The sequence below is a fragment of the Sclerotinia sclerotiorum genome, genomic scaffold, assembly GCF_000146945.2.
Source record: "Sclerotinia sclerotiorum 1980 UF-70 scaffold_9 genomic scaffold, whole genome shotgun sequence".
In the NCBI taxonomy this organism is placed as follows: Eukaryota; Fungi; Ascomycota; class Leotiomycetes; order Helotiales; family Sclerotiniaceae; genus Sclerotinia; species Sclerotinia sclerotiorum.
The window spans coordinates 1,312,300-1,328,361 of record NW_001820827.1 but is presented as its reverse complement, the minus strand read 5'-3'; the positions used below and the strand labels follow the sequence as shown (position 1 = coordinate 1,328,361).

At 40.8% G+C, this 16,062-nt stretch overlaps 5 protein-coding genes across 5 annotated transcripts; 1 reads left to right on the top strand and 4 right to left on the bottom strand.

Moving 5' to 3' along the window:
- Positions 1 to 588: 588 nt before the first annotated feature.
- SS1G_07429 (hypothetical protein) lies at positions 589 to 2,266 on the top strand (the record flags this gene model as incomplete). Its single annotated transcript, XM_001591932.1, has 4 exons — positions 589 to 593; positions 684 to 1,502; positions 1,585 to 2,080; positions 2,141 to 2,266. 4 exons carry the CDS (start codon positions 589 to 591, stop codon positions 2,264 to 2,266), a joined length of 1,446 nt encoding a protein of 481 aa, XP_001591982.1.
- Positions 2,267 to 3,410: 1,144 nt separating this feature from the next.
- Positions 3,411 to 3,617, bottom strand: SS1G_07428 (predicted protein; the record flags this gene model as incomplete). The annotated part of the gene is made up of 1 exon (XM_001591931.1): positions 3,411 to 3,617. The coding sequence occupies one exon, from the start codon at positions 3,615 to 3,617 to the stop codon at positions 3,411 to 3,413; it is 207 nt and encodes a 68-aa protein (XP_001591981.1).
- Positions 3,618 to 6,515: 2,898 nt separating this feature from the next.
- On the bottom strand, positions 6,516 to 6,740 carry SS1G_07427 (predicted protein; the record flags this gene model as incomplete). Its single annotated transcript, XM_001591930.1, has 1 exon — positions 6,516 to 6,740. One exon carries the CDS (start codon positions 6,738 to 6,740, stop codon positions 6,516 to 6,518), a length of 225 nt encoding a protein of 74 aa, XP_001591980.1.
- A 956-nt stretch (positions 6,741 to 7,696) lies between these two features.
- Positions 7,697 to 10,435, bottom strand: SS1G_07426 (hypothetical protein; the record flags this gene model as incomplete). Its single annotated transcript, XM_001591929.1, has 3 exons — positions 7,697 to 9,408; positions 9,460 to 10,147; positions 10,382 to 10,435. The coding sequence occupies 3 exons, from the start codon at positions 10,433 to 10,435 to the stop codon at positions 7,697 to 7,699; spliced, it is 2,454 nt and encodes an 817-aa protein (XP_001591979.1).
- Positions 10,436 to 12,971: 2,536 nt separating this feature from the next.
- SS1G_07425 (hypothetical protein) lies at positions 12,972 to 15,121 on the bottom strand (the record flags this gene model as incomplete). Its single annotated transcript, XM_001591928.1, has 3 exons — positions 12,972 to 13,772; positions 13,842 to 14,308; positions 14,836 to 15,121. 3 exons carry the CDS (start codon positions 15,119 to 15,121, stop codon positions 12,972 to 12,974), a joined length of 1,554 nt encoding a protein of 517 aa, XP_001591978.1.
- Between the last annotated feature and the right edge of the window lie 941 nt (positions 15,122 to 16,062).

The following is a 16,062-nucleotide window of genomic DNA, read 5'->3' as shown; positions in this document are numbered from 1 at the left end:
TTCTTGTCAGAAGCCCACTTGCGGTGAAGACTGCGGACCATGTCGTGTTAAATTTGACAATATACAACTTCCTTGCAAGCACATAAAGGATGGGGTTGAGTGTTATTTGACTGGGGACCTTGCTAAAGTTCGTTGTATGGTCATGGTGCAAAAGAAGATGTCTGGCTGCGATCACATTATTGAAGTGCCCTGCTCTCAGGACATTACTTTGCCAGGGTTTCATTGCCCAGCCATTTGTGGAGCCAAATTACCGTGTGCACATGCCTGTACATCTACATGCGGTAAGTGCACTCACCAGGAAGGAGGAAAACAAGTCACGAAACATCCTTCATGCACCAAAACATGCAATCGCCCCCTTAGCACCTGCAACCATAGCTGTAAGCTACCATGTCATGAAGGTAAAGAATGTGGTCTTTGCTCTGCGCCATGTGAGGTATGTATTTTATGCGAATCTGGGAATAAGACCAAGCTCTAATATGAAAATAGGTTCAATGTTCTCACTCGAAATGCACACTGAAATGCCATCAAGCTTGCGCGCCTTGCATAGAAAGGTGCACCTGGTCTTGTGAGCATCAAGAGAGGTGCAACATGCCGTAAGTATCTTCAACCTCGCTCGAGAAGCTTTGCGGCTAGTTCTCGTCAGTGATAATTACACAAAAAATGCTAATCATATAATTTTATAGATGTGCGGGACCTTGCGATAAATTGCCTTGTAATAAGCGTTGTTCGTCAAAGCTTTCTTGTGGTCACCAATGTCCAGGTCTTTGTGGCGAGCCATGTCCAGAAGACTACTGTCAGATATGCTCCACGAAACAAGATGCTCGAGTTGATTTACTAGAAATGAAACTTTATGGCGACATTGACCTTGACGAAACACCAATTGTCGCACTCGGATGCAAGCACTTTTTCACAGCCGAGACTCTCGATGGGATGGTTGGGATGTCAGAGGTATACGAGCAAGATATACTTGGAAACTACACAGCAATCAAAGACGCAACTGCCACCCTAGCATCTTCTATCCCTCGATGTCCGGATTGCAAATGTCCCCTTCGTCAATTCGCAACACCTCGGTACAATCGAGTTATTAACAGAGCTGTGATTGATGAAATGTCCAAACGATTCCTCGTCACTGGCCAAACAGAACTTCGAGAGTTGGAATCCGAGATCAATAAATTGGAGCAAGAACTTGATGATACTAGACAGTCTCTTCTGATCATGAACAATGTGAACGGAATAACTTCTAGAACGCAGAGCAATGCTGAAAGACAGCTCAAAGAGCGACAAGATAAGTCTAGAAAACTTGGGAAAAGAGTGGATGCATTCTGTAAGAAAGTAATGGAGAAGCACCAACCCGCGACGAAACTTCATGATGCAACTGTCAATGCCATCCGACAACGATCAATTGAAGATGCCATAACCAGCTTGTCTCTTTCAAATACTCGTAGCTCACCTCGAGATCGCCGTATAACCCGTGGGGCACATGGTGTGCAATTAAAGCTTCAGTAAGTGTTCCAAATTTCGATATTCACACGTACTTGAATATATTAGATCATGAAAGGATTTTACAGCTAACACAATCCTCAGGTATATCGTACTTACCGACAAATTCCCCTTATCTCAAAAACTACAGGCTAACCCAAAAATAACAATCAAATTACCCGGCGGCGCCCCAGACCAACCCTCCATAGCATTTTTCCGCTCCTGTCTTTCTTACATATCATCTTGTCAAGAAGACAGTCTTCCAAAACTCGCTGTTGAGGGAATCCTCTATTATGCGAAGATCGCTCGCCTTTACGATTCATATACACGTTCTATTTCTTCCCAAACAACCAAGAAAACTTCCGAGATACAGAAAGCTAAAGACTTATTAGAGGAAGCAAGAAACTTGTGTTCGCAAGGATTCCAAAATGCAGATTCGCTACTGACTGCAGTCGAGGAATCAATCAAATTTTTACGTCGAGAATGGTATGAGGAAGTCACGAAAGAGGAATTAGATGCTATTAAAAAAGCGATGGTTTCAGGTCGCGGTGGAATCGCTACTCATAGTGGTCATTGGTATGAATGTGAGAATGGACATCCGGTAAGTTGATCTTGGGTGTGAAGGAAAGTTAAGAAGATGAGAGACTGATATTTATTGTAGTTTGCAATTGGTGAATGTGGAATGCCTATGCAATTGGCTAGATGTCCGGAATGTGGTGCCAGAATTGGTGGGCAGAGTCATAATCTTACAGAGGGGGTTGTGAGGTCTGACAGGATGGAGAGATGAGGGGTGCGGTTGGATTGTGATTGTGATTGTGATTATTTGTATAAATAAGGCTTTAGTGTGTTTCTTTCATTTCATTAATATAAGGTTTTATGAGGGTTTGAGTTTGATGATTATGGGAGCTTGACATGAGCAGTTAAGAAGGATGAGGAATGGCGACTGAGGAAATGTTTCATTGTATATGTTTTTTCTAATTAATAATGTATTGATATACTAATATCTAAAAAATCCTTAATCACAAATAGGTGTTCTGTAGATTGTTGAAAGTAATTTATAAATTGTCGACTTCATACCAATAATTCGATGATAGCTATCACATCGAGTATACGGATTGTTTCCCAGATATCAGGTTATAAACGGGATAAGTACCTCTTTTTTGTTTTGATATGTGTAATTATAGGATTCCTCTGATAATATAATCATATACTCAACTTTCTTATGATGCGGAGATGGAGATGAAACTGCTTGGAGCTTTCTTATATATATTTTTGATATTTTATTCGTTAGGTAGCTTCCCTTTTTCTTTGTTCGGTGTATTCTATACTCTTTAATTACATGTCTTAGATATATCTTTGGATTTTTGTATTTATCTGTGAGGAAAAATACCAAAATTTGAAGATTAATGTATATGCTAGTTCAGGGCCAGGGTAATCTTTTCAATGTCCACCTTGTATATATCCTCCTGCAAATCTCTGCAACTTTCCCTTTAAGTCATGAACAACACAGTGTATGCAACGTACTGAATCCATACTCAGGTGATGTGCAGGAGGTGTTAAGGTGCTACGTATTTGCTCAGAACTGCTAGAGCAGTACTCGTAGTGGAAATGCTGATAGGATTGGCTCAGAGATGGTACATTTTAAAAGTTGTAACTTTTACTGTCAATAACATACGTATATAATCTGCAGCTAAAGAAACAGTATAATAGAAGAATTGTAATAAAAATTAGAACCGTCTGTGTACACATCCATGTTGGGAGACTCAGGAACGTTAACTTAGCACACTTCACAAATATTAAAAAAACCAAAATTAAAATCCACCCCAATTTTAAATTCGAAGAAAATTCAACAGTAAACTGTATATCCAACTCACTGCTCCTTAAACACATCCTTGATAAAAATTGACATATATATATATGAAGTCAGAACATCATCCAACTTCAACCGACTCCAACCTCCGATTTCCTCCCTGAACGGTAACATCCTTAACCCACATAAAAGCTATACACCTCGAAACCTTATACTCACACTTGAAATTATATTCAGGTACATATACTAGATACGTTAAAACCCCCTGATGTGTATACTCAGGCTCACCACAATCACAATGACATTTCTCTACTTGATTGGCGAGCATGCTTTTTTGGAAGGCCTATACATAACCTATATTTACACGAAACAAAATGGATTGAGTCACCACAAGCTCAAGTCCAACTAAACCAACGCGGCATTCACTTCTGCGCCTAATTTGCTACTATGAAGTAGGTACGATGTGATTGTTGGTGTCTTTGTGTGTGTGGCTAGAGTATATTTTGGGGGCCGTTAGTTTGTCGTTTCTTGTTATTATAACGTGGTTTATCAGTAACCGGAACACTTTTACCTCAATTACCACCTCTCAACTTTAACACGCGATAAATCCATATTCAACCTTTCAAATCAATATGCAAGAGTCGCAAATTAATCTAGCCATTCAAGCTATTGCTTCATCCAAAAAACTAAGTGTACGAAGAGCTGCTAAAATCTATAATATACCGCATATTACCCTTATCTACAAAATAGCTGATCGAATACTGAAAACTAGATCTCGATTAATATATTATAAAATGACAGAATTAAAGAAGAAATCGCTTTTTCAATATATAATTAATATAGATAAAAAAGGATTTAGTTCTCGAATAAATAATATAGAAAATATAATAAATTATATATTTAAAATATAAAGTATAAAGAAGATTAGTGTTACGAGGGTAGCCGTCTAGATCACGTGGAAGTGCTCTAGGCTCTCGAAGTAGGTTTATAACTAGGCGTCAAGCAGGGACTTAAAGTAATGACAATAATGATATGCAATTCGTAACTAATAGTAGAGTATACTAAATGATTGATCTTGAGCACGAAGCTCTATACAAAGGGAATCCATCTTGGTTATATAGATATTCATGCTCCCTTGGATCCTTTTGGATCCTAAGCTCCAAAGGCTCCATTGGATCCTTTTGGATCCTCAAGCTCCAAAAGCTCCAAGTCACGTGCTTTCTGACAGTGCGTGCACATACGATCTTAAGGTGGCCCAGATCACATATTAATTCGATGAAATCTGATCGCTTTTGCACAAGGCCCAAGCTCTCCTAATTAGTCAATTGTTACTATCGTAACACAATATTTAAAATAGTTGCAATTTTAACTAAGGATACAAAGCTCTTAATTTATACAAATATACTTTTAATTATTAAGATTCATAATCTCTATAAAATAAATGAAATACTTAGTAAATATTAAAGAGTTAAAAAAACTTTAATACAAAAAATAAAAATACTTTCAATAAAGAATAAATATAATATATTAAAGTAAGAGAATATAAATGATCAGATATACTACAACGAATATACAAATAATAATTCTTCAACAAAAAGATAAATTATTATACAACGATGTAGCAAATACAATAGTGTCACACTCAAGAATACTGGGTAAAGTATCTTGTATTAGAAAATACTAAGCTAAGGAGAAAAGAAGAAGGAAAACAAGAGTAGAGAGTTTTCCTATGATTAAATACAAACGGGGCATGCCACGTGACCCGGAGGTGTGAGGCGTCACAAATAGTACTTCATATAATATACAAACTTATCAATTAGATCCAGCATTAATTGATTTTTAAATTGTATATGATTTAATTCTATTTTATAATGTTGTTGTAATTTTATTTTAATTGAAAGATAATAATTGAGGTAAAAGTGTGTTACGCCGGGTAACAAGAAGACGCTCACGTGTTACCAATATCATGTGACTGACTCAGTGAGGATCAGCAAGCTCAGTACTGAGCCATACTGATCCTACTGATCAGCTAGAACACGAAGGTCTATATAATCAAGATGGATTTCCTTTGTATAGAGCTTCGTGCTCAAGATCAATCATTTAGTATACTCTACTATTAGTTACGAATTGCATATCATTATTGTCATTACTTAAGTCCCTGCTTGACGCCTAGTTATAAACCACCTCGAGAGCCTGGAGCACTTCCACGTGATCTAGACGGCAAACCTCGTAACAAAGTGGTGCATATGCTGATATGGTGCACATACTGATAAACCACGTTATATATATATCCCTTATCTAAATAAACCCAAGCCTTTCCTCCCCCTTCTCTATCTTATCAATAAGCAAACAGAAATAAACAAACCGCATCATCCCCGGAGTCCGCAAGTAAGTTAGTAAGTAACCATAGAGTATGATCAGAAAACCTGATACTATGGTAAATGGTAAATTAAAAAGTAATGAATCATATACATCCTAGGTATATTTTCGTACCCCGGATCTATACGTAGAACGTTCTTCAACTTTGAGAAAAAGTTGGTGGGTAGTTGGTCTTACGTCGAGCTAGGTAGCTAGCTGCCTAGTAGTAGTAGGTAATCATAGACAACTCGTATACCGGATGTATATGCCATGAACCCGCATTGTAAAATTAAGTCAAAGGACTTAAATATAAGTTTGGAGATTTAAATTTAAAATTGAATTTATTGGTGAGTGACTTTCTAGGCATGAAAGAGCCACAGGAAGTCCTCGTAAAGAAAAGAAAAGCCTTATAGATACAAATATCTTATACCTAATCCCCTTGTCCAACCCAATTACATAAAATTCTAATCTATAATTGACTCCGAATTCAACTCTTATACCCCATATAGTAAACAATCACATCTCGCAATCACATCCCGTGTCTGTCTCGCTTGCAGATCTATCTTATCCCGTCTCAAATCGTATCCAAAGATTCCAAGATCCCAGAGCCCAAGAATTCCAAGAATCTAAATCTCACCTCATCCCTAACTCAACCCTTCTAACATCCATCCACCAGACCAAGAAGCCAACCACCATGTCCCCTTACCTCCCTGCCTCTCAATCTAAATCTGCCCGGGAATCTAAATCCATCCATCCATAATCTATAAACACATCCACACCACAAACCAAACCAAACCAATCCTAAATCAATGTAAATCAATGACCTCACGATTTCTAAATATCGCCCCCAAATATAGCAATATTATCCTTAACATCCAACGTCAACATCAACATCTAACATACTATCCCTATCCCTCCCTCGCCTCCCTTCCCTTCCATACATAAACATTGTTTCAAACCCAAGCAAAGCAAGCCATTTACAAGGATTCCATACATCCAAATCCAAATCCACACATCTGCATCTCACATACACCTCATCCACAAACAAAGTACCGGTACCTACTCTCAAACTATCCCTATCCAATACATCCATATCTACAACAATCTACAACAACCTGTTCACATCTTTCTCACTTCTTCACCGATACTACCACACCGACACTCAAATCGACATCCAAAGTCAAAAGTCGTGGCATTAAAGAAACTCCAGCAATCCATACCCTTCCTCCTTCCCCTCTCCCTCTCCCCGCAAATAAAATATCTACTATCCAGTATCGATATATAACCAATTAACATCCCAATATATCCCAATATCCCAATAAACATCTAGACCGATCAGATAAGAAAATACTATTCCTAACCTTATACTCGAATAAAGTATTCGACTCCATACAACTCAACCCCAATAACTCACCAACTCACTAACTATTTAAAAATCATTATCAATTCATCTACCTATCTATCTCTACAACTCTATATTACAACTTCTCTATTTCCTATTTCCTATTTCCTATTTCTTTCTTCAACATTTTTCAAAAATACCATAAATACTATAAATACCTCCACTACCCATCCAGCTATCCAGCTATCTCCCTACCTTCCTACCAGCACCAAACAACACTCCAAAAGAGATACCTAAGTAAGTAATCTCATACTCCCCATCCATCCATCCTATCGCATTGCATCTCCTCGCCCTGCCACAACACAGCATAGCCAAGCCACCAAATACAAAGATAACCTTATGAGAGGTGATGTATGTAAAATTAAGACAAAGTAATGCCGCAGCGCACCTGTGAAAGTTATGCTTATGTTGCTACTTTTATGTTTAAACCTATCCATAACCCCTACCTACTACGTAGAAAAATACGCCAATCCATTTCTCGATCCCATGAGAATCCCTCACCAAGAACGCCAATAATGCATCTCCATCTTACTCCATCTCTGGCTTTATGCATCATGCATCATGCACGTTAAACAATTAACACGTGAATATTAGAAGGAAACCAAGAATATTCAATCCACATTTCATCTCAAAGCATGAATTTCCCCTTATTCCTCCCCATCTACTGTATCCTCCACTGTTGCCGCCTTGGCTTTTCCTTTCTCCCGTCTCCTCATCTCACCATCTTCGTCTAATCTTGGCTCATTCGGTTCCGCTGAACTACTAGTTGATTCACCAGTACCTGCCATCTCATCAAGAGAAACATGAGGATTTAAATTTTCTCTTCCTTGATGTGGAGCTGAGGTTGACAGTGAACGAGCTCCATCAAGGTTTTGATTACCTGCCAATGTTGATCCCGAAAATAGTTGTGAATTACCCCAATTAGGTAAGTTAGGAGGATTAACAAATGGATTTGGATTTGTAGATGCAGTAGTTGTAGACGTCGATTGGTCAGCCGAAATAGACGGTGGAGTATCATTGGCGTCTGTTTCAGAAGAATCAACCGAATCAGCTTGCGAGTGAGCATGTTCAGTATTAATTGGTGTGGCGCTATTGTTAGAAGTTTCACCTTCCACATTTATAGGGCTGACTACATTTTGTGTAGATGTGGAGGCGATGGTCTGGTCATCGGATGTTGATGTTGCTGCAGGTCCTGTCCATGTCTCTGATGTTCCTGCTTGGCCAGGTGAATGGGCATTGTGTAGTCTTTCCAACGGGAGAAGTGACCAGCCTTCTGGTATGACAACTCCAGGTGGAAGGTCAGCACTACCTGACGGTATTGCTGAGGTATTGGGCCGTACACCATGTCTGTAAATTTGTGGCAGATTTGTTGTTCGGCTACTGAATGAAGGGGGGATTTGTGGCGGATTCTGAAAGTTGGGAATCTGGGGTAATTGCGGCAAGGGGAAGTGTGGGGCCAAAGGATCCAAGACGTTATTTTGTAAATTTCTCAGTCTTGCTAATTCGCCTTGTAACAATTGGACAACCAACAGCTGCTGATGAGCCAACTGCAAGTTTCGAATTTCCTGGGCGACTTGTTGTTCGAGTTCTTCTAAATGTTGTTGTAGTTGGTCAGGTGGTACTGCGATGTGCTCTCCAGTGTTCACAGGAGGTTGTTGGGCTTGAGGCTGAGCTCTACGGGGGATACCCAATTCCAAGCCATAAACTCTAGGTCCTGCACCTGCGCCGTTTGCTTGACCTCCTGGAGGATTTTGAAGGCCAGCAAAATCATTAAGATTCGCTTGTCCAAAACCTACTCTGATTGGTCCAAGATTAAGCATACGCATTCCACGGCCACGACCAGGAGCTGCTGGTGGTTGTGCACCTGCAGGTCCATCTTGTTGACCCGGAGCAGGCTGATTAGCTCTTGCATTTCGATTGGCATTGGCTTGTGCATCTTGAGGAGTTTCTACAACAGGACTTCGACATGTTGGGCATACTTGTTGCCTTTCAAGCCAACTCTTCAAACATCCTAGATGAAGAATATGCCCACAAGGTAACTTCTTGGGTCTTGTACGTTCATTGACACTACCTGGTCTGGGTTGTGCTCCAGCAGGTACCGGTGGATTTGTTACAGACCAAGGTCGCATCTCTTCTCGACATATAATGCATGTATCTTCCCTCTGAATATCCTCAACTGTTGCATCCTCGTATCTTGAATTCATATCGTGAGTTGCTCTGCGGTATCTTAAGAATGCGGTAAGCCGTTTGATGAATGATCTTGCCGTAACAAATAGATCTCGCATAATATGTATAGGTAGACCGTAGAATGTGAAAAGGATGAAGAAGAATGATGAGTAGATGGATAACTTCATGAAGTCTATTTCAAAATTAGCAAAAGCAAAAAAGTAAAATACGTTTATGAGCTCACCGGTTATCAAATCAAGGGTCAAAACCCATTGACCCTTTGCTTCCCATCCCGGAACTTCAATGTCCATTTCTTCAATATCGTCCTCGGAGGGTAAAGGTGTAGTAGGTTCTTGATAATTCTCACCAGCTGCCGCGCGCGCGATCTCTCTCTGCCTGATGATTTCTGCCCTCTCTTCCCTAACCTCTCTCTTTCTCTCAATTAGTCTCTCCTGTGTCTGCTTCTTAACTACCCTCGATTCCATCACCGAGATGATATATCTACAAGCCGTGGAAGAACTTGAGACAGTTAAAACCGCAAACTCAAATAGGAACATGACCATCATATTCGGCCTCGCCTGTTGAATCACCGTATTAATTGTATAACTCATCAACCATGCATCATACAAGACCGAAATCGCCAAAGATATGGATAATCGAATATGAAAGAGTTTCGGATTGGCAGGTGGTTGCTGTTCTAAGATCTCAACTCGTCCATCACCTATCCATCCCCAGACTTTGCCGGTAAGAAGAGCGACAAACATTACAAGGAACCAAGCCCCAACTTCCTCCCTGAATATGGTCATGGCGAGACATGTTTCTGTGATGGCGAACCAAGCTTTCTCGTATAATTGTTCGATTTCGATGGGACGAAGAGGGCCGTAGCAGAGTCGTTGAAGTCCGTACATGAAACTAGAAAAGACAAATAGGATCTAAGATGTGTCAGCAAACGGAAGCTTCGGCGGGGTGATGTCGCAGAAAGTGACGATAGGAAATTTAGATTAAAGCATACCAAATTGATCAGAATCTATAGAAAGTCAGTAATGCCCATCGAATCAAGAGTTTGAAGCTCAGAATCTACACACCATAAGACACAAATTACTTTGCGCTAGGTAAACACATGCTGAATAGAAGTTTGCGCGCTGATGAAAAGCGGAAAGAATCACTCCACCCGCCAAAGCAGTGGAGATACCAGCATACCAAGCAAGTCTTGAACCCATTGTGCCTCAGCTCAACAATCAACCTGCGAACCAGTGGAGTTGAGATATGGGAGCTCTAGCTCCAAGCTTCAAGATGTGTGTATATGTGGCGTGCTCAATGCTCAGTCGGAAAGGTGATACTGAAATGAGTTCAAAAGTGACCGTATCCTCTTTACCAATAATTTTGTATGTGAATTAAGTACCCATTATCATACCTAGCATTTTCTAGTAAAGGAAATCGGGATGTTCTACCAGGAGTTGTTATATTGATTATCTGATGATGAATAGAACTGGCCACGTTCTGCGGTTGTGGATAAGAGCTGTGGCGTTAGAAACTGTTAGAAAGTGTGGCTCGTGCTTTCTTTATCTCGGCAGATTAACGGGCAAATGAGTGGTGAACGATGATGAGCCATGACTACCTAGCAAGTATTTGTATATCTGTATATGGATTATTATCTTAATACCTATCTTTAAATGAAGAAGGTGAATCGAATTATTCCGACTATATCATGGATATATGGGAATACAGCAATACGCATGGACTTTGAGAATATATGGAGATATTCATCACATCTACCCCGCTACTAGCTGCAACTCCTGAGGTTATCATATTCTATTCCCCTCCATACTATCTCATCCAGATACATAAGTTCATACTATTATCATTTAATACCAGTTCTAAAGTAGCGGTCTTTCTTATCACATCAGATTAAGAACACTGCATGCTAGACCCTCAAATCTTGGATATTTTAGAGCAATCGATAGCTGCATGGCTTATACCATCCTTAGCTTCGATCTAGTACGTATTTCACATCTCAACACTATTATTTCTTATGCCCGTTCATCTATACAGGATCTATCGACCAGCCAGGACAAAGAAAAGTCATTATACTATACTCCACAACTCTCGTCTATGCACACCATACCGTATCATATCACATCACAAAACAACATACCCAAACATCCACACTCAACCCTACCTACCTAGGATCTTATGCCTTACCCTCACATCACCATCACCATCCTCCCCGCTTCTCTCTCTCTACCCAATACCACCTAATAAAGTATACACAACATCACATCACATCACCACAACGAACCAATAAATCCATCTTCCTACTACGCAGCTCCCATCACCCCTCTAACCAAGAACTCCATTCTCAGCATCTCCAACCAACAGACACTAATAACTGAAAACCCCCGATCGCCATCGTTAATCCAGCATACCCACGAAAACGCCCATCCATCCCCCAATCCATTCTATCCACATATAATCTGCATGAAAAGCCGCATGAAATCCGCACAAAAACATACATACATAAAGCACACACACACACACACGACATGCATACTCCATACAGCACGACCCGAATCCGCGCTCGCCCTAGATCGCCTCATCACCATGGATGTGAGCGAGGGGGAAGAGATCTCGCTTGCAATCCCTGGAATCCTACCTAGCTACCTGCCCAGCTAACTATCTATCTAGCTAGCCTAGATAAATAAATAGAAAGAAAGATACATAGGATAAATGAAGTGTGATCAAGAAAAGCTTACTCATAATTCGTACGTGCAGGGAAGGAGGCTTTTACGTCAATTTCTCAATCTACTCATCACATCCATCACATCCATCACATCACACATCAATGTCGATCATGATCGACATGGCGTACAGGAGCAGCAATCGGATTATAAATCTGTTCAGCCAAGTGGAGGGTTGCGAACCATACATACATACATACAGCTGACACATTTTCACGCAAAAATAATAAAAATAACAAAAATAATATAATAAAAAAGAAAAAAGGCCCAAGACACACATCTGAGATAATGCAGTAAGTAAGTATGAAATTTTGAGTTGAGAGAGACCAATGCTCTTTATCCATTCATTCCTAGATCCCTAGGTATCCTAGACTAGACTAGACTAACAATTACTTTACTTCCAATCATTTTACATACAGTAATAAAGTAACGCAGTGACGATGCCCTGCTACCTAGTCATCCACGCCCTCCAAAGTAATCTTCCCCTCCCCCTTCAAAATACATCACCAAAAATGGGCCAGCCAAAATAGCGATCTCATACTTCCATTTCCATTCATCCCCCTAGGAATCCCAGCTGATAAAAAAGTAAAAAAAACTCCCATGACACAACTCTGTTTGATGCATATGCAATAGATAATGCGAGTAGATACTGTAGGTAGAAAAGAGAAAGAAAAGAGCACATTGGCGACTTTTATCTTATTCCCACTACACCGTCCATATTCCCAATACATTTGATATGTATGATATTGTAGAAGAGTTTTGAAAAATTGAAAAATAATGAAAAAAAAATTGAAAAAAAAATTGGTATCGTCCCATCCTGTCCCGTTAAAAGTAGTAAATAGTATATCTCCCTGCAAGATATATATGTAAATGGTATCCAAAGCGCCGATATAAAGCATATGCAAAATGCTCCAATGCATACGAGCAAAATCATAACAATAAGTAAAATATCCTTCTCATAACCTCATAACAAAAAGTTGAGCGCGGAAGGTCAACACGCAAAGAGGAGAGAAGAAATTTACATCTCCCTCTTAACCTCCATCAACTTCTCCAAATCCATGCCCGTCAAATCATCCGCGATCCAGGGACCCTTCTCCTCATCCGTAGCATTGTGAAAAGCCTCTGCTCTCCTCAAAGTTTGCACATCCAGATCGGTAACGTAGGCTTTTTCATCGCCAAGCTTGATGCGAACCTCATAGTCGGTATCAAGCATCATGTCATCTTTCCAGAGACGACGGGGTCCATCAAAGACGGTAAGAACGCGCTTCTTCATCTTCATTTGAGATGTAGGACATCCCCACGATGAAGGATAGTCCTTGCGCTTCTTGCGGCCCTTGGTATTTAGAGTGACTCCACCTTTGGAGTGTGTCATTCCTCTAGACTTTTGGACACCGTTGACAGGATTGCGGTTTTGGCGACCTTTCCTTGATGTACGAGTGCGAATGGTGTAATCATCATCGTTTTCATCGTCGACTTCTTCATCGTCCTCGTCCTCGGCTGTTGGGTAAATGTTGGTGGTGACTGGGAGGGCGTTGTTGCGGAGGGTTTCGTGAACATCGTGATCTTGTTCGACCTCTGCAAGGCGACGAGCATTTATCGCCTCGGATGGTTCCTCTTGTTGAACAATGCGAAGAACACAGTCATCAAGATGCTCATAGAAGTCTTGAGCATTGCTAAAGGTAGCGGAACAGGTAGAACACTTTCCGGTAGCATCTGGTGCATATCCAGAGAGTTTCTTTCCACTGTTGATGTTTCCGGAAGTCTTCTTGCGGCTATTTGGTGGAGTTTGCTCCACAGCATGTACTGAAGTAAGATGTCTCTTGAAGACATCAGCGCGATTAAAGGATTTTTCTGCTGCAGATCCAGAACCTGGGCAGAAACCACATACCATTGTCCCTTTGTAATGGGTCAAGGTGTGACGATTTTTATCGTATTTGCGAGCGAAACCTTTAACGTGGTAATCACATGTCTGTATGGGACATTTTTCCGGGCGCTCATTTTGATGTGTTAACATGTGGGCTTTAAGATCTTTGAAGACCTTCCCACACTCTGGCCAAGTGCAACGGCCCTTTTCTTTTGAATCTTCACCACTGAAGTTACCGTCTTGAGAACCGTATGATTGATGGGAAATCGTCAAAGATGGTCGTCTAACCATTGGTGGTGGATATGGATAATATTGAGAGCCTAGATAAGGGCTGGCGCTATCGGCCTTGGCAGGTCCAGGACTTCTTGAAGAGAGTTGAGATGGTGATGGAGATGTAGGGTACATGGGTGCTTGATAAGGAGATAATTCAGCTTGTCCAACAGCGGATGTTGGGCGAGTGGCAGAGAATGGAGCGTGTAGGATAGATGGGTCTAGAAACCAACTGTTAGCATGAAACTCTTTTTAGTGTGCTTGGCGAAAGAAAGATAAAGCCAGTGCCAGAATTGACAAAGAGAAAACACACAAGAAGATTGGAGAGGAGCAACCAAATTGCCGCTAGATTGAGAAAAGAAAGGAGATTGTTGGTATGAAGAATAAGATAATGTCGGTTCCGAACTAGACGTTTGCGCTAGTGAAGTAGTAGCGGGAGATAATCTTGTCCCCTGACTACAACTAGCACTGGTTGGAGATTGCAAAAAAGGCGCATTAAAACTTGAAGATGATCCACAAGATACAGGAGAGAATGAAAGCGCAGAAATATGAGAAGATTTCAAACTCTCTTCCCTAGAATCCTCCCGAATCGCACTAACAGGTGTAATTGGCGAAGCAATTGATCGCGAAGAATCCGTTGGAGTATAAATAGTATGAATAGGAGATGAAGAAGAAAAAGATCCCAAGTGGGATGAAGAGAAAGAACTATTTTGACGAGGTGTAGATCTAAAGACATTTTCACACTCACCAACAAAGCCTGGTTTGGCCGAATTGAAATCTACAGTAAAGTCTTCCATACCTGCAGAGAAGTTGTAGTCGGTTCCTTGACCAAAGTTATCGTAATTAACGATACTTGGATTAATGCCGAGTCCAGATCCCCACTCTGATACTGACACCATATGCCCGTTGTTTGAATTTGGGGAACCAATGGTTGAGGATGTCGCAGAAGGTCCACTCGCTGTGGAGTAATTTGAGGGCGCAGCGCCTCTAAGCTCCGGCGACTCCATGAAATTTTGGGGAACCTCGCTATACATTGTTGTGGAGTCGAATCCAGTGCTGGTAGGATAAACATCTTGTGTTCTCGGGTATGCATACGAAGCGTCGTGTTCAATGTGGAAGTTTGGCATGCCATGTATGGGAATTGAGGGGAATACATGTTTGATTCGGGGAACAGAGGAAAGTCGTTTTCGTTTTGGTTGCCCATGTGTCGCGAAAGCATATGGAAGGAGTGATCGGATACAGAGACCATGTTTTATTGTGCTAGTTTTGTTTTGAAGACGGTGATGTCTGGCTATTTTGTCTTGGGGTGATAGCCACACTTATCGCCGACTAGATATGTCAATCAGTAAACTGCTTCACGGACCATCTTCCCAAGGCTGTATGCGAACTACCTTTGATTCCTTTGGAGGCCCAGTACGAGAGTGTAGTTGAGTATAGTTTCTTATGAAGTTGTGCGCTGGAGAAGATCGGTAATGTATATATGCTTTGTGAAGATGTTGTGCAAGCTGTTGCAGATACTTGGGAATAGTTGAACCAAGGTAGTGTTTTGGGTTTAGAGGTATGATCTGAGACAGGAAGCCGATGAAAGAAGCCGACGTAAGAGGGCGAGGCGCGGAGAATATATATATATATAAGGTATGATGAGTGAGATATGGTTGACGAGAGACAAAAAGTAATGCAAGGTTTAGTTTAGGTAGAAGGTGTAAGATTAGGTATGATGCAGTAGTTCGGGGAGGATGATCGATGCTTTTTCCAAGGTTGATGTGTTTATTGCCAAGCAGGAGAACGGGACATATATCAGTGTTTGTAGTAGTTTGGTAAAGTCTGATTAGGTATTTTTGAATCCTAGTGGTATGATATGGAGTAGATATGGGGTGGAGAGAGTGTGATGTGTATGATGAAGGATGAGCATGAACATGTTCCTTTTCCAGGAAGTTGGGGGCAGCTTGAGGATTAATATTATATTGTAATATTG